General features: G+C 39.8%; 1 protein-coding gene across 1 annotated transcript in view; it reads right to left on the bottom strand.

The window, feature by feature from the left end:
* Positions 1-26,150, bottom strand: part of cspg4 (chondroitin sulfate proteoglycan 4) — a 91,912-nt gene that overhangs the window by 25,494 nt on the left and 40,268 nt on the right. The window contains exons 2-3 of the mRNA XM_024282372.2: positions 6,689-6,852; positions 732-4,226 (exon numbers count right to left, since the gene is read on the bottom strand). Of these exons, the coding sequence (XP_024138140.1) occupies positions 732-4,226; positions 6,689-6,852 (3,659 nt within the window). The remainder of the gene's footprint in view (positions 1-731; positions 4,227-6,688; positions 6,853-26,150) is intronic.

Raw genomic sequence — 26,150 nt, 5'->3', positions numbered from 1 at the left:
AGAAAATGGATGGATGGATGTCAAATCTAATGCTCATATATTCTTGTATCTTGTGAAGTTAAATACAGTGTTGACTATGTGAAAGATAAAAACAGATTGTTTCCAAAGCATATTTGTGGAAAATTTAAATTGATCACAAATTGTAAAAACGAAAGTAAAGAAGACTTTTATTTACCCTTTGTACAGACTTCATTAAGACAAAAGAGGTTTTGTGTTTATAGGAAAAAAGAGTGTAATTCTTTGACTACTTACCTTGCAAACAATTTAACATTGTACAAAAACATAGTATTTGAAAATTATAGGTTGTGTTAAAAAGCTATATGTAATTATGTAAATGCATGTGACCTGAATGGTCAATTTTTTTCTTGCATGTGTTTTTGGTAAAGGTCTTCATCATGCTCCCTGCACATGTTACATTGTTTTATTATGTATGGTGGCACATGCGAGAAGAAATAAAATGAAATTAAATTAGGATTTTATCTCATAAATATATGCCCAAAAAATGAAAATACACCAAATTAGTAAATAATAACTTTTCCTTCAGGAGGCTTTTAAGTTGGGAAAGAATGACAACTTCTGTCGCTTTTTTAACTCTAATATTTTTACACATAACAATGTTTTTAAATACAGATTGGCTTTAAAATTAAGGATTAAGTGACAGAACTCTACATAAAACAATAATAATATAAAGAAACTTCTTCCCCAAGTAATCGTAAACTCGCTAGTCTTACCTTTAATAGGTTACTGTCGATTTTGGTATGTTCTCCTCCAAAGTTGATGATGACCTCATTGGCTACTACCTCAGGCACGGAATAGGAAAGCTGGTTAATCTTAATCCTGAATGTTCCTTTTTCAGACAACCCTTTGGCTTGAACAGTGAAATTAAAGGAGTCGCTGGGTCTCTGGCTCTCTCCGTAGTGCGTGTATGACACAACTCCTTTCCTTAAATCCTCTTGAGTAAACTCTGTGGCCTCAATGCCACTCACAACCACATTGCCGTGGTTGGGTGGAGATGTAATCTGGAATTTAATCTCACTGTAGTCTCTGATGTCCATGTTGGAGTCAGCACTCAGATGGGTGGTGTCAATGGTCTGGGTGGCGTCATTGTCAACTTCCACCATTGTGTTGTTCACAACGTGCAAGTAAGGGTCACCAGCCTGAATCTCAAGCAGGGCAGTTGTCTTGTGGATACCATCCGACACCTGTATTTCAAAGCGGTCCACGTCTGCTCCATGGTGAAGAAACAAGATTTTCTTGTCTCTAAGGTCAGCTTGAGTGAAACGGAAAATGTGCTGTAGTGGATTTGATGCAGAGACAATGTTGCCTGAGAGAATTCCTTCCCGAGCAAAGACAATCCCACTGTCACTAAAGCCCATGTCCTCATCTTTGAACTGAATGACATCTGTCGTTAGCAAGCGCTGACCACGGCGGACCACTTTGAAGACTTTGTCCACAATCCTCACAGGAGAATGTTCATTCTTTAACTGGATAGATATTTTGACAACACCATCCACCGTTTCCACACCATGTGAACCTTCACCAGTTGCTGAAAAGTGGAATTCATCAGAATGTGTCCTTGAGCCATCATGCTTGTATATCAACCTGTTATTTAGAATGTCTTCATTGCTAAAGACTCGAATGGCCCCTTCAAATCGTGCCTCTCCTGGAAGAGAATCCCTAATGAGTCGCCCATACATTGGTTCCTTTGTGACCCGGTATAAAAAAGAGCTAGAAGTAGGAGACTGCAGCCAAAGGTAACCTTTGTCCAGAGTCTGCTCACCACCTCGCACAACAACCAGCTTTTCATTGGTCATTGTAATATCATCTTTTCTGGCAAGGATATTTACGGTGAACCTATGCAGAGGAGAGTACCGACCTTCAGAAAGTACTATTAACACAAAATGATCTAAACTAGTTTCATCTATTTGTGGTGCTCTAAAACTAACATTATTATCTAAGAGATCCTTGTGAGTAAAGTTGTCTCTTTCACTCAATTCTTTACCAGACAGTTGTAGACTACCAAGTCTTGGAGGTTTGACTACAATATATCTAAAGGAATTTGGATCTGAATTTGTGTCACTCAAGAAAATGTCAAGTTCTTTGATACCAATGTGTTTTTCTTCCCCAACTTTAAGCTCCAGTTCTGGCATAGTCTCTTCTTGTGGTGTAATTATGACAGACAAAACTTGGTTTGAAAGAGAAGTCTGGCCAAGGCTGGCCTCAAAAAGGATTTTATCCTCTTCAGTTTTGTCTAAATGATCAATATTTTTTCCAACATATCTGATGTGGTCTTTCTCCAGATCGGACTGATAAAAACGGGTCACTTGTTTGTACCATCCGTCACTTGCCCGAATTTTTAGTTCCCCAAATTTGGGGGGTTGCGTTACTTTAAACAAAATGTCTCCATTTTGAGGATAAGGCAAAATAGCCATATTCTGAGTTCCAAGTGATGCTTGACGGTTGTAGGCCAGTGTAATAGGAGCATTCTCATTGGCAACAGTGATTCGTGGTTGAATTGGAATGAACTTATAATAAAAATTCAGGCTTACTGAATAGCTATCTGACATCATAACAGGTATTTCAAAAGGGCTCCCCCCTTCATGTACAAAAAAGATGTTTCCATCTCTCAAGTCTCTGGAGGTGAAATCTGAAATCTTTTTTCCTGGTTCTTTGCCATTTCCAAAGTAACCAAATTCTGTTGAACCTACAAGTATTTCTAAGTCATCATAATTCTCCAAATCAAAATCCGTGACTGACATGCGAGTGCGGCCATTTTCTACAATGTTAATTTCTCTTCTTCTTTCCTCTTGAATTTTCACTGGAAGTCCAAGTTTGTGAGGAGCTTTTAAGCATTCTGGGAGGATGTTGTTGCTATTAGGCACTACTTCTAAATTGATCTGATCTGTGTCTAGTACATTTCCATCATGCATATATTTAATCTTCCTATCGAGAACATGTTGAAGAGTGAATTTTTTGGTCCCCTGGATGTTTGTGTTTATATCCACCAGGCCAAAAAGGGGATCAGTCAGGAGAGTGAAGATGATTTGAGATGGTTGCATTCCCGCTGCCCTGAGGTCAAATGTAGGATTTAAGTTTGTGATATCAAGAAACGCCTCTCCTCCATCCGGTACCAGCAGAGGGGCGGTAGCAAGAAGTTTCGTTATGTTTTTGAATATCTCAGGGACATTCTCTGTTGGATGGCATTGTTCTTCATTCAAACTAACAGTGGTGTATGTAATGTGGTCAGGTGGAGATGTTGTTACCATATCTGGGTCGTAGTAACTCGAGTAATCATAGTCATCTCCTTCACATTTAACATGAACGTCTTTGGTCACCAAAGCATCTTGTAAGTTTCGATCTCTTTGGTTGACTTTGATTTCGTTCAAGCATCCAATGAAGGACTCGGATGTCAAGTCATCCTCGAAACGACTCAAAGAACCGCTCTCTCGGAAGAGGTCTTTCATTTTTCCCTGTATGCCTCCTACGTACAGGTTTCCAACCAAATCCAGTTTAGCTGTTGAGTCAAAAGAATGGGACGACGATTGGCTGTCGACAACGAGAGCAAATGAGTTCTGGCTGACTTCAACCTTAACTCTGTGCCACTGATCGTCATCAAGCTGCACTTCGGTATTGTCAAGCATCACAATACCATTCCCAACATCCAGTATTCCTTTGAGATAACCTTTCACCACACCAACAGCGATGAAGTCTGATTCTCTGCCAGGGTGAAAAACAAGCAAAGCATCCTCTATTGTGGTTTTCATTAGAAACTCCAAGGTCCTTGTAGCCCCAGCGAGCTCACTCCATGTAGGGAAGGACACAAAGGAATCAGGAGTGCTGAAACTTGTTGCTTCCCCATCGTTCTCTTCAAACTCACTGCTACAGGATTCCTTTGTGTCTTGGCACTCTTTAAACACAGAGCCGAGGATGTCAAACTGGTGTGAAACAAACTTTATGTCAGTCATACAGCCACGGAATGGGGGGATGGCATTGCTAAGGTAGGTGGCGTCCAAATCTCCGGTTCCTCCGAGCCACACACCCTGGTCAATGTTCAGCAGTACTCCATCAATGTTAACGTCGACAAATGTTTCAAAGGTATCATCGATCGTCATGGTAAGTCTGCCATCTCCCAAAATCAGTGACAGCTTGTGGTCCAGGAGGTTGTTGAGCTGTACTCCATCAGGGGAAGTCAGTATGATCTCATCGGCCCCCATGTTCATTCGAGCCTATAGTGGAACAAAGATACCCAGTTAGATTCAACAATACTTCCTGAATGGTAAAAAAAATAAGACAATAAATGAACCAACAGTCCTGACTTCAATATTATTTGAACATAATTTTAAAGATAATCTATTTTGCATCATAAAGACAATTTAGGATCACATATTTTCAATACTCCTCACTACAGAGCAGACATGTTGGCTTACTGAATATTGGCTGCATAATTCCTACATAAACCTGACAAGTTATGTGGTCTCATATTTGTAAGTCTTATCTCTGTTTGATCTGTGAAAGTCATCCCACAGAGGAGCAGAATGGAGATGGCTGAGGCAGCCAATATATCCTTTTTATTACACATAATTTGAGATTTTGCCTTATTGGAAATGCAGCAGTGATGTCCCTTTTGGGTGAAGTTGGAAGACTTTGCCAACTGAAAACTGGGCTGTGAGGCTCAATAATGATGTGCTCTGTCTGTGGGCTGTCTGTTGCTAAAGTAGCTCGGTAGAAAAAGACAATCTGAAAATGAAGACTGAATTAAATCAGATTAATTTAATCTACAGAACAGCGGTGATGTATACGGTTAGAGCTGCATAAAATTTCACTCTATGTGGTAATTTTTCTTACGAACTAAAATGACTTGGTTCTGCATCTGTCAATTTCAGAGACAGAAACATGAGCTTGCTCTATGTCAGACATACATATACTAAGAGGTGGTATATCAAAGAATAAAAACAAAAGCATGCTTGAAATTATTTAAACTGCTGGTTTTAATTAGGCAGTTAGCATGCAGTTATGCTCAGTAGCCTAAATGAAACTGTTTCTTGAAAAGGTGACGGAAGTGGAATCTGCATTTCTAGCTACAGACATTTAGATCTAGCGGAAAACCGATAAGTAAATGTGTTGTGTCTGACAGGTCTTTGAGATAAGTGGGTGCAGGTGGTGACCTGACTGACAACGCAAACGTCCAGGAACAATTACAGAGACAGAAGAATTAAGGCATGGTAGCAAAGGAAAGAAAAAGTCTATCAAGGCTGTAGATGTATTTCTTTGGCATAGTTTTTATTTTAAATCAGGACTGGCAACCCCTCCCCTCCATCCTCATAGCTTTAACTAGAAATGAATTGTTGGCTAAAAATGGAAGCAAATGATGCATTTTGTCCTTATAAGTCTCCAGATTCTAACTGATAAATGCATCTCTAACCTCCACCTCTATCAGCAAACACTAAGTAGGGGAATTCCTGAAGGGAAAGAGCTGTTTATTCCCACAGCTGGTTCCAGGGATTTTGTAGGACCAATGCCAAAAGAATGCAGCAACTGTTCTGAATGGTGGGCCAACAGCTACAGCAGCTTTATGTTCGTTTTTTCAGTTCAACATGAACATCTGAAAGACGCACTCCAATGACCCATTCCAATACAAAATTGTGGACACTTTTCTTTTTTCTTAACCCAAAATTAGTGGCGATTATCAGGAACCTATTTATTATCCCACAGAGGTCCTTAACTGCATGAACCATATCTCAATTCTTCTTTCCTACTACTGAACATTAGTTCCCCTCCATATATTCAAAACTTCCCCAAAATTTGCACACACCTAATATGTGGAGAGAAGGAATTTCGCACATAGTGACCACCCCCCCCCTCTCCACCTCCAAAAATGATGACATCACAGCAGGAGGATCAGTCAAAAAAAATGAATGAAATCTCCCATGTGGGAAAAAATATTTCAAAATCCCCAAAATAAAAATCCAAAATACATGCGCCGCGGATATCCTAAGGAAGTTTTGGAATTAATATGGGATGGTCAACGGCTTGGCGGCATTTTGTGGAAAAATGTGAAATTAGTCAATTTTCCCACAATGGGAGAAATTGAACTTTGTTTACATGCACAACCCCAAATTAAATCTACAACCACGACCTTGGGCCTTAGGAAGAGGCTGCTATCCTGAACTTAGAAAAATAATCTTTAATACCTTCTACAAATTTTAACTTCTTCTAGGGACATCGATTTATCGCCTCCTAACTCCTCGAGCATCATTAGGAAAAAAATATTTGAAATAAAGTTAGTGGATTTTGAATAGTATGGTGAACTCACATAAGTGTCATTCCCCTCTTGTGCAAACATTTTTTACCAGAATAGTGTGAAAAATTATGAACAAATTAGGAATGTGGGAATGTTTAACAAAAAAAACCTACGTTGCCAAGGAAATTCAAAATGTTACTTGTCCCAATTCTTCAAAAAAACTATGCAGACCTGTTGATCAGCCCCAGGCAACAAAAAAATAAAATGGTTGCTAGGTAGATAAAACTAAAAGACAAGCCGCCATTTTGAAAAATATATTTTTTTTCATTATTTTTTTAACATGACTGTGTGTCAGGTCGCACAACTTTAATTTTCTAATGTTTTCCAATGCATGTGGACATGAAATCAAGCTTTTATGTCTATCTTTTTCTTTTAATATACATTTACCTGTAATTTCCCATTAAGAAGTTCGAGGAAGAGGTAGTCCTCTATTCCTGCAGCCAGGAGGAGAAGACCGCTCCTGCGACTCGTCTTGATTTGTAGGGACAGATCGAACGTGGAGATGTCTTGAAAGAGTTGCAGTTTGCAAAAGCTGTCTCCGAAGTAGGAATCTGCAAACGAAACATACAGGTCAAAGTGTGTATGCGTTCAGTCAAATGCAAATGGATGAATAAAAGTGAATGTTTTTAAAGGAAATTCTGTCATGGAAACACACAACTATTACGATGTTAGGCAGAAGTTTTGTCTTTAAAAAAAAAAAAAAAAGAAAAAAAACATCTGACTGACCATGGAACAACTTTGAAATAGAACAGTGAAAGAAAGTAGAGCCTCCCACGACTTCATTTCTACTCAGTGGCATTCTAAATTTAGGAGGATTTTTCCTGCCTTGAACGGATTCCCTCCACTTATTACCCTGAGGTTTGTTTCTGGCAGAGCGCAGGATCTCCTTCACTCGGGCTGTCTCACTTTCAGCGATATGCTTATTTAGCCACCTGCCCTTACTCTGTCCACCCAGGAGTACTTAGAGAAATGTAAACTAGAGAGCCCTCAGGTTGTGTTCCCATGGACATGCTTTGAATAAAGCAAATCACTTCCAGGACCCTTTTTTACCGTGGGTTTCCCCCACGCTTATCTCTCATCTGCCACGGCAGAGGCGACGGTTCGAGAGGCTGAAGTCTAGGCTCGGCTACAGCCTTTTGATCTTGCAATTTTAAAGCAATTGAATATTTGGGAGAGTGAAGCAGAATGGAGATGGAGCACTTCATCAAAGTCAGAACATTTCTATCCAATCGTGAGCTCCCAAATAACAGCAGCATCTTGTACTCTGACGGGATGTCTTGATGCAAAATTGCTGTGACGGATAACAAAACCTTCGCATTCATAGCTATAAATGGAAGAAGAAGAAGTTGTGCGTGTGCGTGCGCTTTTAAAAGGACAGTCTGTCTGCGCCGCCGTGACATTAATGCCACGCTGCCAACTTTAAAACACACAAGAGGTTGTTTGTCCTCCGGTTCCTCATTCTGTAAACTGCAGCCGTCCGTCGCGGACACTGCGGATGCGCACCATGGCGAAGCCCTTTTGATGTCGGCAAGGACAAGGCTTTATATTCACGCGCACGCCGGAGGATCCCTCTAAAAGGCATTTATTTGCAGCTCCAAGGCCGCCCTGTCACAAACAAAGTCGACCATGATCAAGGCCAGCAAACCACTGCTGTGTGAGGAAAAGCACAGCTCCCACGGAAACCTGATGATGAGCACAAAACGAGAAAAAACAGAAACCATAAGAACTATTGAAACCAACAGATTCCAACTTCAATGAAAGATTTGTGATAATTGCACAGAAGCTTTTACTCTGTGATGAGTGGAGTCCCACAGACAATGGCTCTAACATCTGCTTCAAACACTAGTTTTCTTTTGGACAGCTTCCTGACCTTGAAAGAGTGAGCAAACCCCAGACAGTTTCTCCTGCATACCTTTAAGTTCCCCCTCAGCTTGCTCCCTTCAAGACAGAGTGGTGGTGGTGCGGGGGCACTTTTCATTTTTGACATACAAAAGCTTTACTTTCTGCAAATTACCTGGACCTGGAAGTCATTAGTTAGCCAGCCATGCTGCTCAGAACCCTCTGGGGGATTGGAGTCTTGAAAGAAACCCCCTTATTTCACATGCTATTTGCAATAATGTCCTGCTCTGTGAGTCTTCCATTTCAGCTTTTGTGTTCAGACTCTTAACATTGGAAGGGTAATCATAAAAAAGTCACCTATTCAAGATGCAGAAGTTTACAAAGCTGCACTTTTCATCTTAAGTTTCATCTTAAGACTGGGCGCTTGCATACTATATGGTGGTGATACTGGACGTTGAAGAGAAGAAAATCAAGTTTCTGTGGAGAGAAATATAGACTCACCCAGATTTGTGTTTGTGTAATTCTTAATTTGTGTGGATCTTTGGGTTTGTGTGCGTAATTCTCAACTTGTGCATAAATTTGGACTTGTGGGTGGGTAATTGTTGAGTTGTGTGTAACTTTTGATTTGTGTGTGTGGTTAATTCTCAATTTGTGCGTAAATTTGGATTTGTCCGTGGGTGATTGTTGATTTGTGTATAACTTTGGATTTGTGTGTGCATAATTCTTGATTTGTGTGTGCGCAATTCTCAATTTGTGCATCATTTTTTATTTGCGCGTGCGTAATATTCAATTTGTGGGTAAATTTGGATTCCTGCGTGTGTAACTTTGGATACATGTGTGTAACTCTTGATTTGTGCATAACTTTGGATTTGTGTGTACTTAATTCTTGATTTGTGTGTGCGTAATTCTCAATTTGTGCAAAACTTTGAATTTGTGCATGTGTAACTTTGGATACAAGTGTGTAATTCTTGATTTGTGCAAAACTTTGAATGTGTGCATGTGTAACTTTGGATACAAGTGTGTAATTCTTGATTTGTGCATAACTTTGAATTATTGTGTGCTTAATTCTTGATTTTTGTGTAACTTTGGATTTGGAAGCGATCAGTTCTGAAAAATATTTTTATTTTTAAAAAGATAGGTGTTTTGAAATACGCTTATTTAGACTGTTTTGTATAAATGATCAGGCCATTTCTGTTTAGAAAAGTGAGAAAATGTCAAGTTTCATCAGATAATACTCACAATCTAAGTTCCAAACATCTGAAAATAAAAAAAAAAACTCTGATAACCCTGTATTCTAGCAGCATTTAAATGCATCATTCACATGTGGTTGTGTCTGAGTGTAACAAATGATTTGTGCATAATTTTGTTTCAAGCAGCTTTAATTCTGTATTTGTGCATGTGTAAATTGTATTTTGTATTTTTTTGAATTTCAAAATTTTTGTACTTATGCACAAAATGTATTGTATAAGTTACAAATCAAGCATTAGACACACACAAATCCGAAGTTACGCACAAATCAGGAATTACGCACGCACACTAAGCGGGGTGAGTGTATTTTCTCTCCATTAGCTTCAAGCTTTTTCTTTCACAGCTCTTTTCTGATGAATGAAAGGTATGGCGGCATATAGTGGATTTGTGTTTTGTTCGTAGAAGCCAGAAACGGTCCCTGAAACTTGTATATCTACAAGGGAACTTGAATGTTTTGAAGCTAGCTTAAAAACACATTTACCTCAACTTTTTATTGAAAGTGGTCTCCTGAACACGTGTGGCCTTATAATGTTATAGAGAGAAAGTCAGACGTAAGTGAACTGAGTTCTCAAATGAAGCCGAAGTAAAAAAACAAACTAAGAAAATCTGCCACATTTGTGTCAAAACCACCCTAACAGACGGCGTTTGAGCTCCGTCAGCCATCATGAACCTCCTCACGCTAATTTATTGTTTGTCCAGCAGAATCTTGGTGTGAGTCCAAGGCAGATAGCTGTAATTTGACAACTGACTGTGCTTGTATCTATAATTCGGAAAGGAAATGGACTCATCCACTTTTTATTTTCTCCCGACGATTGGAATGAATCCCCCCTTTGTTTTGTTCCCCACTAATTTCCATCCCACTCTGCTCTCCGTCGAGCACCACATGTCTGGAAAGGCTCTGGGGAAGACACGCAAGCTGATGCAGGGAGACTGGAGACGCTCAGGCCGCTTTATGTGGTGTGACTTGCTGCGGCGGTGAGTCAGAGTCAGTCCTGCAATGGGATACGAGGGACAGACGAGATTCCAGCCTTCGGGACGCGGCTGAAAGTTGCGACTATGATTGTAATATCACATGATGTGTTCTTTTAAGTACGATTGACTTTTCATTTTTCAATTTTTTTGGAAAGGAAGGATGTTTAACCTTATTTTACCATTACTCTGTAATATCCATAAGTGTCTCCAAATAGTAACAAAAATAAGAAATCGCTTTATAAAAAACATCACTTTGTTAGTAAATATGTGTTAGGATTACGTTCTCACCGGTTTAATGTGACGTGTTTTTGGAGGTCACTGGACAGCTTCTCCACATGTGAGATGAAACTTTAGTTTTCACGTAAAAATGCTTTACTAAACATAGGTAATACTCCTAATGCATATTTCTTCATACACGTATAAATATCAGGAAGGGCATTCCATGGTTCAAGCAGGTTTCTCGGGTGTTGGAAGGGTTTTCATTTCTCTCTAAGTTTGGCTTTGGAATCTATGGTTCATGACACATCCGCAGGGTTGTTTGCTGCATCCACCTGTCCGGCACTACACCGCATTCTATATGACGCAATAGGCTATGACCATATACGCTATGACGCAAATCTTCATCATATTTATCATAAAGTATTGGAAAAGTTAGGAGCGTTTGTCCTGAACTCATATTAAAATTGGGCCATGCATTCTCATCTTTTTACATCTTTTAATGGACTCCAGAGAGCCACTGTGGGGGCGCTAAAGAGCTGCAGGTTGTCGCCCACTGGTATATAACTTGGTCCATGTTTCTGTCCTGTTGTTCATCATCATTCCACTAGGGGCAGTAGAATAGCTTTTCCGGCTCATTTCAAAATGGCTGCTTCGATGAAACTTCAAAAACACTTTTATTGGGAAAAGGTTTTGGTAATTTTTAAAACTTTATGGTGAAAATTACAAGTTAATTGTTTATCATTTTTGTACATGATTACTTGCTGTATTTGAAAAAAAATAGAAAATTTGTTGATAATTAATTTTTTACAACAAGTTAAAAGTGTGTGGATCAAATTTGAGACAGTGGGGTAAATAAGATGTTTTTCTCCTTGTACACTTGCGTCAATATTTTTGCATCTTAAGCTAAGGTGGTTGTGAACAAAAACTTACCAAATCACCTAACGCACAATAACTGATACTATTTATGAACCATAAAAAATATGTTCTAAAAATGTCATATGGATTTCATCAAAGGGTTTTAAAAACATCTTCAAGGGCTTGTGTCATGCAAAATCTACTATTTTGAGCTTTTATGTGTATTTTAACGTTAATCCTCATAAAAAAACAACTCCGAAGTAGTATTTTGATCCATTATCTCTAAGCAAAAGCAGGTCTTCACATTGTGACGTAGACGAGTGAGAACAGCCCCTTCCAGGAAGAATCTGGGCGGCCAGTACTGCCCCCAGGCTAACAAACACACACTTTCCCCACAAAGCTAGTGGTAATCAGGAAAACACTTTCATTTTAAATACTCAATATGCATTTCCATCTTCACAAAAGTTCAGATGTTGGTTTTTTTTGTGGGACAGACACGACGTTGACATCATGAAGTGGGCGACACCCACAAGGAGCAAAAGGCGGAGCCTCAGAGATCAAGTCGTCTTACTTTTGGGCAGGAAAAAAGTTCTTAAAAATAACTAATGCTTCATAATAAATTGGTTCTTTAGTGTTTCAAATGTAATATATGATCATATATATGGATATAGTTTACTTTGAAAAGCCTAAGAAAAGCATGATATACTGTAGGCCCTTTAACTCCAAAGAATTATGTTTTTTGTCAATTCTTTGATAGTGGACATACAGGATTTTTTCCCCTCTCTTGATGTTTTGGCGACCCTGTCTGAATACAAACAAACCCTCTATCATCATCATCATCATCATGTAACCTGTAGATAAACTGCAGCCAGCTTGACTGTGTTAGTGCTCGCTGTAGCAGGATGAAACGGATAAGTTGTTGTTCACCACAGAAGAGCTCGAGGGTAGCTCATTGTGTAATAGCATTTACCATATGGTTTCACGGTCATTACTATGATGAGCAATGACATCTCTCACCAGGGTCAACAGCACTTGTGCTTGTGATTAATACCAATGTGGACATAGTGGGGGTGAAAGCGATTCAACAACTATAAATTTAGCCTATTTAACAAAACAAGGCCAATGATGCAGAAAAACAGAAACAAAAAAATATCCAAAAATAGGAAACTCTAAGCACCACTTGTTTTTTTTTTTTTTTTTAATGGGTTGTAAGTTTCAGGCAGGCGCTGCGGATCATCAGCACCTGATAAAGTAATGAGAAGCAGATGGGCAGACCTCTGTGAAGCAGAAGTTTGATCCGTTTGGTGTTCTGGAGTGTTCAGGTGTGAATCTAAACAATGATAAGGCTTAAACAACTTAGCAATTATCACTGAGAAGCAATGCTGTTGGCATATTAATTTGGAAATGGTTATGGACTCTCTTCCAAGCTAAACTCCGACAAAAATATGTATGCAAATGTATTTATAAATAAAATTAAGCCTCAAATACAAAGGGGGTTTAAATAAAATTAGCAACTCGTGTGTCAGAAAATTCATTACCTACTATTGTAACAGCAAAATCTGACCAACTGGAGGTCTTAACTGTTGGTGGAGCAATCTTAGCTATGTGTAGGAGGGGCGCATGGGGAATCAGGGTTCGCCTCTGGGGCACGATGAACTTAATCCAGTATAGGTCTTTAGGTAAAAGACTTTACAGTACGGCCTATCTATGTACCCACAAAGGCTGGTCCCCCAGTGCCAGTCCCCAGCCCGGATAAAATACAGCGTTGTGTCAGGAAGAGCACCCTGCATAAAAATCTGGCTAAAACCAGATTTGCATTAGCGACCCCTGATATGCCGAAAGGTGAACACCAACATTACTGTTATTTTTTCCCCCAAAAGGCAGGGAGCCTAACTGCATCTGACCCAGTCAGTGACCCAGTATGCTGTTTATTTCTTGATCTCGTTATGTCGGTATTACTTTTCCTTCGCTCCCCCTGGTGGCGGAATTTCGCATTGTGGCCATTTCTTTAAATAACCAAACCTTGACACCGGGATGAGCTAGAAACTTGCTTTTCCCCCCAACATACTTATATTTTTTCTCTTCATGACTGTGCTGGTTTGAACCATTTGGCGGGCCGGATGTTTAACAGCCCTGATGTAACTCATTCATCACTGAATGGTAAATGATGTGTACTTGTATAGCACTTTTTTCCTTTCCGTTCAGTGTCTTGCCCAAGGACACTTAGACACATGGGCGGGCAAGACTGGAATTGAACCCATAATCTTCTGATCAGGAGTCAAACGTCCCATGATGCATCACGGCAGCTTATTGTGAGGACTGGCAGCTTTTTGATGATTTTTGGGCTGGAAAAGTAAGACTATCTTACCACATTGGTCTCAATTGCACAAAATGGCAACTGAATCGACTTATTTTGGATGGAACTGGAAATATTTCATTTTCAATGGGTGATGTCACATTCACTCAGTCCAGTTATATATACAGTCAATGGACATGAACTAGAAAGTAGACATGAATTTTCTTTTGTTTGAAATGCTTTAATTTGCACGAGCATCTGCTAAGTAAATCTGCTTACACTCCAATTTGTTGCAAAGGAATAGACATGATATTTTAACAAGTTTTACTTTTTAAACCAATCAGAGGAGACTAACTATCCTTAATCATGCAGGCAGTACAATAACAGACCTGACTCTGAATACAGCAGCCTGTCTGTAGCAGGAAATTACGGCCAGCTGCAGCGCTGTTAAATAGCAGAAAGCCGAGCCACAACTCCACACACCTTGACAGTGCTACTTTATTAGAGCCCGTCTTTTCTCCACAGACTCCTCAGAAGTCACCGGGGACACACTTTTACAGGCTTTATGGAGCCGTTTCTCAGACGTGTCTTTGTCACTGTGAAAGCCGGGGACGTATTTCAGCCTCCTTCCAAATCTCCATCCTCTTCAGCATCTCTCTGAGACTTCTTCGCCTGCCACCACAGCAGAGGTACAATACTCAAGTAAAACCGTCTCACCGAGTCACAGCGGGAGACTTCCTGCTGTAATCGCAACTTTTTTTTTGCAAGCCCTCCTTCTCTCTGTAAAACTCAAACAGCACATGAGGGGGGCGGAGAGAGCGGGGAAAATAATCAGCTTTTATTGAGAAAAGAGATTGGCAGTTACGTAAAATTTAAATTAAGGAAATGGACTTGTGGAAAACACAGGAATGGAAATCATGAATTTGGGGGTTCACTTCTGAACTGATGTGACTCAGGAAAAGAAATGAAAGGATCAAGTTAGAAACCTTCATAAATCCTATTAAATCAGTGGAAAAAGGAAATACATATCTCTGAAAAGTGAAAAAAAAGTACAATTTGATGTCCGTTATTTTCTTCTGCACAGCTGCCAGAGAAAGCATTTACTTCACTTGGCCTCCTTTCAGCTTCTGGCTGCTTCCCAGCACCAATTTTCAAGTGAAGAGCGGATAAAGAAATACTATGTTGTTTCTAAAGCGCTCTGTGGGATGTACAAAAGAGAATTTGAAAAGCTGGCTTTTCCCAAAGATCACATCTTGTCCTGGTTTCTATGCTGGAGATGAAAAAATAAAGGAACTTGTGCTTCTTTGGTTCATCGGCTCACGTCTACGACATAATTAGGTCGGAGCGCTGATCTCACCTACCAAAGACAAACAGGGCCGTGAACAGAGGCATTGTGGGCAACTCGGGGCTCTGCGGTGGTTTACGACCCACGAGCACAAAGCGCGCCTCTGTGCGGAAAGCCATCAACCGCCAGCGTCCCAGTTGTGGGTCCAGCTAATGTAGTGACTTCAGAGGACTGTTCCTCTCTCTAATGTTGTTTCAGCCCAACAGAACGCCCTGCTCCACCTCCATTCACAAACACTGAGTGCTGGAAAAACTCCCAACAACCCGCTTGTTTGCATCTGGCGCTGGGAGGTTAGTTGCGACACTTTCAGCTTATACTAATCATTATTGTGAATTATTTTAATGTAAAAATTGAGGTGTCGATTTTATGTGTCATGTGCCTGTACATGTCCAGGCCCATAGACTTGTATCTTAGAGGGAGTGCAGGTGTGTCTTGCATTTCCCTTGAGGCACATATGGCCACCTTAAAGCCAGCCACACTGAAAACAGCTTAAGTTGCATGGAAGAAAGACGTAGGCGATGTAAACATTCCGACTAATTCATGAATGTTCAGTTTTTTTGTCAACGCAAAGTAGACGCACTGCAACGCAGTTTAAATCAGCCTTAAGGCAAATCCCCAAAGGGTACAGAAGCCAGGGAAAATAGAGAAAAATACATTTTTGAATAATCAAAACCTCCTCCAGAAAAGTAAAGTGAACACCTCCACACCTGACTCAGCCTTTCCAACTGACGAAAAGTTGAAAGCTTTTCATTAACCACAAGGAAAACGATTAAAAAAAGGTTATAGGTGAGAGAACCAAAGCTTTGAATGCTTTGCTGCACGGCGTTCACGCTCCAGAGGAAAGGAGTTGGAAATGAGAGTGCAGTTAAGATGCAGGCACTCAGATTTCTAACATTCACACCACCCAGTTGGATTTCTGAGTGGCTCTGCTTCCTGTTGCTACATCCTGTTTGACACGAACTAATTTAGTGAAAGCCAGGTGATTTTCAGTGGGTATGTCACTCCGCACTTTCAACTAATGATCACGATCTCTCCGCTCATTCCTGCACGATATTCATTATTCTTTTTTGTCACAGTATTTTATGGTAGCTGTAAATGTATAATTAGATCTAATTGCCGCACAGTCGTGCCCAGCAGCTGTTAGGAACTGGAAGGTCAACAAAGCGGGAGCGCCATGTGTTCCAGTGTGTCATTTTATCGAGACGAATGCGCCGCAGAATACTGTCAGGTGGTTTTATGCGCTCGACTTTGAGTCGCTTGCAGGTTCTCGTCAGCGTGACAAAAACAAAACACCCGTGCTGAGCTGCCGCCGCCTGATACCTCCAGCCCAATGCCGGCAGATCCGCGTTTGCTGATGCAATTCCTTCTGCAACAGTGCTTTAAGAAGGGATTGATGTTGTAAAAGCCTGCTGTTACCTGGGATTACCGTGACAACAGGGCCAAGACAACACAGCAGTCCTGGTTGGATGATTTTATCCCAAAACTCTGAAAAAATAAATCACTTTAGCCTAAAAGTCACTTTTGACAATTAATTGTTCTTAAAAAATAGTTTTTGATCAGGATCTATAAAGTTTTTCAAAATAAAAGCTGCATTCATTCAAAGTCATGGTGGAGTCTAAACAGGTTGAACGCACATATCCTTATAAGTCAGACTTTCCCCTGTGTGACGCATGCTGCACACAGCAAAGCAGCATAGAGGGGAGACCGTCAGTACAAGTGAAGCGCAGCCGATGTTCTTGTAGAGCAGACAGGAGTTCTTCATCAACACATCTGTAAAACAAAAGCATTTCCAAGTGTTCCTGTTTATTGGTGTAACCCTGTGAAGAAGCACAGCACATCTTCCAGAGCGCGCTCTACTGCTGACACGGCACTTCTTTCACAGACACTTCTGTTCAGAGTTGTTTTTATTACAGAACATGAGAGTGGGGCTGTTTCTAACAGTTCATTTGGCTCCGAGCAAAACTATAAATGTTTCTTTGATCAGCCATTTTTTTGACTTCATTATTCAACTTTGGCTTTGGGTGTCAAACAAAAACGAGTTTTGACGCTGCTGCAACATCTTTTAGGAGCTATTGTAAATTAGTGCTGGGCGGATTGATCCAAAATATTGATAGTATTGATCTCAAGTTGGTATCAGTATCAGATCAATACCAGCCAGCAGATATAGATATTTCTACTCTTGTTTGTAACTTTTCTGTATCAGCAAAAAGGACCCAGCTTTTAATAAACCATTTTCCATATAATTGAACTATTGTCCTAAATCTGTTTTTGTGTTTATCAAGTAATTAAAAAAGGGAAACTTACAAAAAACATTTGCAGTAATTAAAAACCATTGATATTTTTAGGTTCATGTCACATCCACAACATGAAAAATATCAATATTGGTATCGATATCGCCGATATTGACCAGTATCGGATCGATACCCAAATGCTCAGCATGTAAATTGATTTATTGTAAAAGCGTTCCCAGTGGTCTTTTAATTATGATTATGTTGTTTTTTTATACAAAATTTTGAGAAACTGTGTGGTCTTCTAAAACTGGTTTCTGCAGAGGAGTTCCATTTCCCATGATCCATCTGTTGAGTCTCCCCTGCTAGTTTACAGCCCCTCACAACCTCAAACTAACATTACTGACGCAACAAAAACAACAAGCAATATTGGAAATGCCAGCTCAGACAAGGAAAATGAAGATTCAAGTAGATCTAGTCCACTGGTGAGCAAACTTTTTGACTTGTGAGCCACATAGGGTTCTAAAATCTGTCATAAGGGCTGGACCAGGAGCAGATGCTGGTGTGTTTAGGTAATCCACACATATCCATCAATCCATTCCATTTTCTAAACCGCTTTGTCCTTTTAAGGTCAAAAGTTCCCAGAGCCTAATAGGTGAAGGAAGGGTACATGGACAGGTTCCAGTCTGTCACAGGGCTCCACCACATAAAAGAGGTAAATAACATCAAATCTGGATGGAAAAATGTTTTATATTTGGTAAGCAGTTTATTAATATGACCTTTGTAGACATTGGTCTCATTTAAGAAGTTAATAAATCTTACTAAGTGTGTCAATAAACCTTATTCAGCCTATTGTGCTAATTAATGTCTAGCTAACACCCTATAAACACATTAATAATGTTTGTCAATGGGTTGATAAGTCTTGTTAAGGAATCTTTTTATGAAGTGTTACCAAGGTTGTTCAATTCAAAAAATCTTACTTTTGTCTTTATTTTAGTGCCAATTGCACCATTGAGTTGATGTCCCCTCAAGTAAAACTTAGAGAAAAGCTGCAGTCATGTGGTATTGGAATGATCAGAAAAATGATTGTCCGACTCAGACAAAACAACCATGAACGCCAAAAAAACAACACATCTAAAACTTAACAAAGGTCAATGTTATGGAGAGACACCATCATTACTCCAGTTTGGTGGGCCTGAATAAATAGTTTAACATGTGGCCCCCGAGCCTTAATTTGCCCACTTCTGATTTAATAATTTACAATATACATTTTTTTCAAACTGGGTTTTCTTCGCCTGTTCCTGATGTACAACAATTTGAATAAAGAATTATTCAGAAATGCAATTTTGAGCTTCATTTTCTCTAAATATGTCCTCCATCATCAGAAAAATGCCACAAAAACATCTTCAAAACACCTTTTTTATTAGAGTGGGTCTTTAAATGGTTCTGTTTGTTGTTTTCTATTAGAGACTGCAGTTGTTCTGTTGTCTCTTATGCTCAACTTAGTCAATTTCAGGTGTTTACCATCTATTGATGTTCTCTAACAGAAAAAACTCTGCAACATGATGCTGGAGGTGTTTGTCAGGAAAGTGCTGTGAATAAAACAGTGATTGAAAGAAAGTAGAAAAAACTCTAAACCTGATGAAATCCCTCACTGCATACTTTCACACAAAGACACTCAGATGGTCCATGCTAAGGTTTCTCTGCTGTTATGACCTGAAATATGATCATCTCATTCAGACAGAGCTTTCCTTTTGCAAATACAAGGAAAAGCGCAGCATGCTGCGACAAAAAAAAAAAGAAAGAAAAAGAGAGACATTCAGTGGAGTGTGTCTTTTTGAAGTCAACAGCTTTTTTAGTCTCACATCTTCCGTGCTGCTAGCGTCCTTGTATCTTCATTCAGACGCCACTCTTATTCGCGAAGCGCACTCTTGAAAATCGTTGTGAGTTTTAACATTGTCATTTCACATCAGGCTGAAATGTTGGAGGACATTTCTCAGTGTCTAAGTCCTACCCAGAGCCACAGTAATTGAAGAGCCAATAAGTGGCGATCCTTGACAGCTCCATTGTTTTCGGATTCACACGTTGTGGCCTAATTGTAAGTACATAAATGCGTGTTTGCGCTCATCCTGGTTCTTTCCAGACCGGCCCCCATCTGTCATTAACAGTCACTTCTGACATGATATCAATACATCCATTCACACTTGGCTAAAAGGACCCTTACAGCTGCAGTTATGAGAGCGGGTGCATGCATTAGTCACTCCAACACTAATTATTAACTTGACATTGGCTCTTCAGCCGGCTGAAATATGCTGAGGAACATCTCTCTGTCATGAACTGTTTCAGGAAAATGGGAAAGATATTTGGTATGAGTATGAAGTTGTTGAGTTGAAGATTTGTTGCTAAAGTATCGTCCCTCTGTAAAAAAGTTCTGTACTTGAGATTTGTGTCTATAAAAGGATTTTGTACCTGTAGAAAAAAATTGTCTGTAAAAAGATTTTGTACTTGTCAAAAGAAATTGTCTAAAATGCTTTTTCTGTGTGTAAAATGGCATGTTACAGGCATTTTTAAAGTATAAAATCTTTATAGAGATGAAACTCAAGTTGCTTCTTAACAATTCAACTAATCATCAGCCTCTTCCTGTCAGTTAATCTGCAGATCAGATGAATAATATTCATGCTAGGAGAAAAAAAACAAAACTTTTCTTAACATAACCTTTTGTTTTGAAGGATTGTACGCCTTGATGTTTATTAAAAAACAGAACATAATTCCTGATTCATTGTCTATTTCCTTTTAACACAGGAACATTTTATGTGCTAAAATTTCTTCATGCTAACAACCGGATGCTAACTTTAGCCAAGTCCGACTTTTAAGGGGGTACGGATAAAGCAAGATAAAACGACACAAAGATGAGAAAACTTCCTAATATGCAGCAACTGACTTTCAAATGTCAATCATGACCTCAAAACTAAGTTGTGGTCGTGATTGATTCAACATGAATTATCTTATTTAAAAATGTATACGCTAATCATTGATCCGCAACCCTTGGGACGCGGACTGGACCGGTACTGGTACCCCAACTATGTACCAGTACCAGTACCAGGAGCAGTCTCTCACTGACTCCAATCTGACAATCACTCCTGTGTTTCTTAAACAGCCCATGGAGCCTCGCTCTGTGCAAAGTATTGTTTGTGCCACCCTACCTGTTTTACTGAGCGTTTCTATCTGGACCAGATCTTCTGTTTCTGACCCTGCTTCCTCTGTGATTACTTGCCGCCTGCCCTGACCCTCGCCTGGACACTTACTACTCTACTCTCTTCTTAGATGATTGTGACTCATCTCTGCCAGTCTAACCCTGATTTAGCTTTGTGGACTTTTGGCTGTGCTTAGTTCCTGTCTAAACTAATAAACCTGCTGGATGTGGAACCAGCTGTTTGCCCATTTGGGACGGTGAACTCTGAAAAGTCAAAGCTAAAGGCTGTGAATGAGTGAGAATCTTCAAGCATGTCAAATACATTTTCTTGGTTTAAATATGAGAAGATTTTTTTTTTTAGATTAAGCTTCAAGTTTATTAAAACTTTTGACTTTTTTGTGAAATTCTTTGCATCTCAGTGGCAAATATTGTAGACAAAGTTGTGTGACTGTCAATTTTGTGACACATTTATATAACTTTAATCTTGAAATACCCCAAGTTTTTATCCGGGATCAACATTTGCAGAAACGTTCTTTATCAGAAGCATATTATCATTTTAAATCTATAATATAACTTTTTCTTACCCAAATGTCATGATGCACCAACTGGAGTCTAAATGTATGCCTCATCTTAAAGACAAGAAGCTGATAAAGTCAGCAGGAATAAATTCATCAAAGAAAAGCAAACACCTCGCTTGTCTCATTATTCTCTCCTCACTCTGATTTCTGCAGGAAACCTGGTCTGATTCTATTTGAGTCAACTTTTTTTTCCATGAACACATCAAATGGCGGGGGCTTTAAGTAAATGAATTAACTGTAAGTTTCTGCAGGTCTCCTGGGAGTGAAACTGTGATACAGAAGCTGCAGTGGAGGGGCCTCACAAAACCCCACATCCGGCTTCAGCCTGGCACTGCGAACTCGGTGTGTGTTTGAGATCAGAGCACCACATTAGCTCCGTAATGAGAACCAGCTGAAGGTGCACAGCACCAGACTGACCTTTTCCAGCTCATGCTGAATCTCCCCCTCCGCCCCCCTCCCCAGATGAATGCCTCGTCCAAATGTTTTCTCCATAACCCTTCCATCAACTGGCATTAGTTTATATTCCAGTGCGCACACCAACAGACAGAAGTACATGGCGCAAACACCCAAACTCCCTCATGCACTTATGGTATGGCCTTAAGGACTCCCCCTCCTGCCCTCCACCATGAGCTAACCCCCCCTCTGCCTGACAGTCATTCCTCTTGTGCTCTTCGGCTGACTCAGCCCGACGGTAACTCTTTTCCACCAGACTACCGTTGAGGAGTCCCACCCTGCTCCACCCAGCTCTTTTTCAGGAAACGCTACTGCACCCCCCTATTCCCTGCCCCCCAGCACCACTCTTACTTTCCCTCCAGCTGCAGCCTTGGTCCCCATAATAAACGCCATTCAAGAAGGAAAAGCCCGGGAACTCTGCGTCAGCCCTTAAACAGCACTCAGATGTTCCAGCTCCAGTCTATATTTAATTTTTCCACGGATTGACGTGTCTCTGTGTCATTCCAACACTGACTGGTTAGCTATGGTTTCAATGGAAACTGTTGGTTGTAGGTAGCAGTTGGGGAATAGATGTTTGGGGTTTGAACCCCACTCTGAGATGCTTTGGAGTATAGGGAGCATGAAAAAACATTTTTGATTCCAGTAAAAAGCAGATTCATGTATTGAACTGCAGCCCATGACTCAGGGGACGGTGTGGGGTCACGGCTATGAGCAATTACTTTCAACAGTACACATTAACCGTCTGGAAAGGCCAGTCTCAGTGTGGCTAGAGTCCCACTGCTGCACGCTTACAGAGTTGACCATCTGTTTTAGAGCCAATACATTTCACGCTGCGCCTAATCATTCTTTTCTTTGTCAAAAAGTGTCTTGCACATTAATGACAGTCCAATCAAGGCATATGGGTCTTAGCATGGGACAGATTTAAGGTAAACGCTGATTTTGGACAGGCTTCCGTGCCAATGCCACATCTGTGGCAACACTGTTCAACTTAAGGCGGGAAACACATTCTGCTAAATCAGGCGGTGGCAGCGGTCACCCTCCACACCACAGCAGGCTCGAGGGGGATGCCGCGGCAACACAAGCCACTGTTGTTTACAGTCCATAACTTGCAGCAGCGAACAAAGGCAGCTCCCACCAACGAAAAGGTGTGGTTACTCAGTCTAACCCCATAGGACAATCCGTTTCATATTTGATACAGGCATTTCTGAGAGCTCTTCTCATTACCAAGATTAAAATACATCCTTAAGAACCCACTGTATATCACTTGGTCAATGTTTTCTTTCTTGTAGTTCATCATCATTCCACTAGGGGCAGTAGAAGGACTTTTCCTGTTCATTTTCAAAATGGCTGCTTCCATTTAATCTCAAAGAGGGAAAAAGTTTAACTAATTTTTTTAACGTTATGGTGACAATAACTCGTCTGTTTTTATTTAATTCTTTAAATGACCTCTTGCTTTATTAAAATAATGCAAAATTTGTTGATTGTGAATTATTTATAATACAGTTACATCCTGCTAAAAATATGTGGATCAAATATGCAACAGTTTCTAAATAAGGTATTTTTTCCCTGAAAACTAATGTCAATATTTTTGCATTTTAAACTTGCATTGTTTAGAACAAAACCTTACCAAACCACCCAGCGTATCATTGTTCATGCTATTGATAGTTCATAAAAAAATGATGATTTTTATCAAAAGGTTTAAAACTATCTTGATTCCAAAAAGTAGTTTTCTGTCTATTCTTTGATGTAGTGATGTTGGAAGAATTTATTGTGCTAGAATGTAATTTTTACACACAAAAAATATCTTAATATTGAGGTTGTATAAGATCACTTATGAGCTCCTGATCCAGTTTTCTTTTTGCAAAGTCAGTTTTATGCCTGACTCCTATCCTACAAAGCATGTTCCTCAGGTTTTAAACCATTCTCGTAGAAGTTCTTGCACAGCGGCGCTGGCTGAACCTCAGGCGTGCCTCCAAGACAAAGAAATTTAGAAAAGTTAACAGAGCCAAATTGTGCAGAGACGACAAATATATTAAAATCCGGCAAGAAGGCCTGACAAGCCTGCTTGTGGCACTAAGATATGAAAAAAAGAAGAAAATAATCTTTTCAAACACCAAGAAAAAGGAATCCTTTGTGTTTTTCTTCAGTTTATGAGCTGACACAGAGCTTTAACGGATCGACAGCAGGATTTCTTCAGTACACTCCAGTTAGTAAAGGACGTGTGCAGGGAGCTGGAATGAGCCGAAGTTCCGACAATTTCCCAGTAAATCAGACAAAAGTAATTATAAGCACCGCACCCCGTAGCCTCCAAATGATTACATTGCTGTTTCTACTTTTAATTCAAGAAGGACATTGTCTCCTAGTCTGTAAATATGAAGCATCCATGGCTGGGTGGCCTAAACTCCTGACAACGACTTTCAAACAGGTAAATGTAACGCAGACAGCATAGGAGGAAATAACCCTCTCATACTGAACCCCCCACTGAGAGGGTGACAGCAGATCAAAGGAACTGTGGTGGGGGTTGAGTCTTCTTTACCTCCGAAACTCATCCGTTAGGTGAATCAGTCGAAGGCACTAAATTGCCAAAGCCCTGTCTTCACGACTTTAGTCGGTGACAGTTTATTGTAGCCTAAGGGGTGCTTAGAAGCTACGAAGCGAATATCTATTATGTTATACGAGAGAACAACAAGCACTCAGTGTGATATAATGTACAGTGGAAGAGAGAGAACACTTTAGACTTCACTTTCTTGGGGGATCCTCAGAAGGACAGAGACGGAGAGGGAAAGTTCTCCCTTTAGAGGGCAACAGGTGGCCCCTTAGGAAAATTGACTGTATATGAGAACTGGACAGAGTGAGTGTGACATAATCCATAGAAAATGTCTTACTTCCAGTTCCAACAAAATTACGTTTTTTGAGATGCAGAGGCACCACGTTGGAGCCAAACGTCAGTATGCAGCGATTGGACCGAGTCGGTTTGAGTCAACATTTCTATGGCAACAACTCTTGCCAATCAGGACTGAGCTTGCTGGAAAGCCACACCCCTTTCACTTGAAAGCGGGCTACACGAAATCTGTCAAAAGAACACCTACTTTTATTGAGGCATCTGATTGGTCAGTTTATAACTTGAATGACTTGCACTGCAGAAAAAAATGTTGTGCAAAAAATTAGAATTATCAAGAACATGTAAAAATATATCAGAGCAATAATGATTATTCTGGCAAATATAATGACTCAGTAATATCTGTTTATTCCTCTGTAGAAGTCTATTGCTATGTCCACTTCCCACCCAAATCCGTAACTACTAAAACTATCTGGTGCAGGAACTTTCTAGTGCCCTGGATTTTAAAAGCAAGTGAGACACCATGCTCACTACTTTTCTTCTGTTTTTCTAAATGCCAGTTATGACACCAATTTCAAATATAATCAATACAAACATTTCACACCATATATTTGTGACTCCACTGTGTTCTGATGATGAAAATGTGGATAGTTTATTAAAAAAAATTACATCAAAACATGTTTTTTTTACAAAAAATGTTCGACCGCAATGCATTGTGGTCTATATTCGCTAATGTAGTGAGCAGGAATGCACGCTAGTTTTTCGCAAAGACTTCTGGGAAATTTTTAGTGCATTCAATCTTGGAATTGTAGATTTAAACAGCACTACAAAATGGGAAATGCACCATATAGTGAGCAGGGAAGAAATTTGTTCATAGCCTGTGAGATTTTGGCTTTTTGGAACAGTACTTCCTGCTTAGAATGCAAGGGGAGAGGGGCCACTCAGTTCAGTTCTCATATACTGTACAGTCAAGATTCCCGCCCGATCAGTGGGATGTTGCTGCCGGGCTTTGACTCTTATGTAGTTTAAGGCAAAAATGAGGTCATAGGCGAATAAGGAACCGCATGGCGCTGAGTTCCTGTGGTGTCTTCAAAAAAGCCAAAACAGAATGTTCATATCCACAATCTAACTCTTTGGTTGGTGATGGAATAAGTTGGTTCGGACTCGTTTCCAGAAAAAAAACATTTTTGTAAACCTCAGCACTGATGTCATGCTATTAAAAAAATGCTAACTGAGGTCTGTGGTTCCTCAGATCTTTCTCATCTTTGGAGTTAAAGTCACAGTATATTTGTTTTTTGCAAAATACTAACAATTATTTTATATTTCAATGGCCCCAGCTCAAGATGAAGGTTCCATTCAGTCAAATGTTAAAGTGCCCTTTGGCCAGACACAGTATTTCTAATTTCTGTAGTGGTACTAAATAGTAAAAGTAAACAGATACGAGAGTCTGGAATAACTGTGAATAAAATATGCTTCAGACAATAAAAGTGGGACATTTACTTTAAAATGAAAAATATCTGTTCTTTTAGATCATTCAATATTAATTGTTTGCTTTTCTCTGGGATCATTTGTGATTTCTATTTATCTCTATTAATGAGTAAGCACACTTTAATCATCTCCTGTGCAGGAAGACAACAGACGAACCCTTTACAAAGGTCTGCACTCTCTTTATTCTTAGATGCACAGCCGATAAGCAGAATTTGATAAAAAATGTGTTTGACGTTTTTGGATTCTGGATGAGTTTTCTTCAGATGATGCTCTTTGTTGAGTAAGTTTTTTTTTTT

This window comes from Oryzias melastigma, linkage group LG6 (assembly GCF_002922805.2).
Source record: "Oryzias melastigma strain HK-1 linkage group LG6, ASM292280v2, whole genome shotgun sequence".
NCBI classification, from domain to species: Eukaryota; Metazoa; Chordata; class Actinopteri; order Beloniformes; family Adrianichthyidae; genus Oryzias; species Oryzias melastigma.
This window is presented reverse-complemented; position numbering and strand designations above follow the sequence as displayed.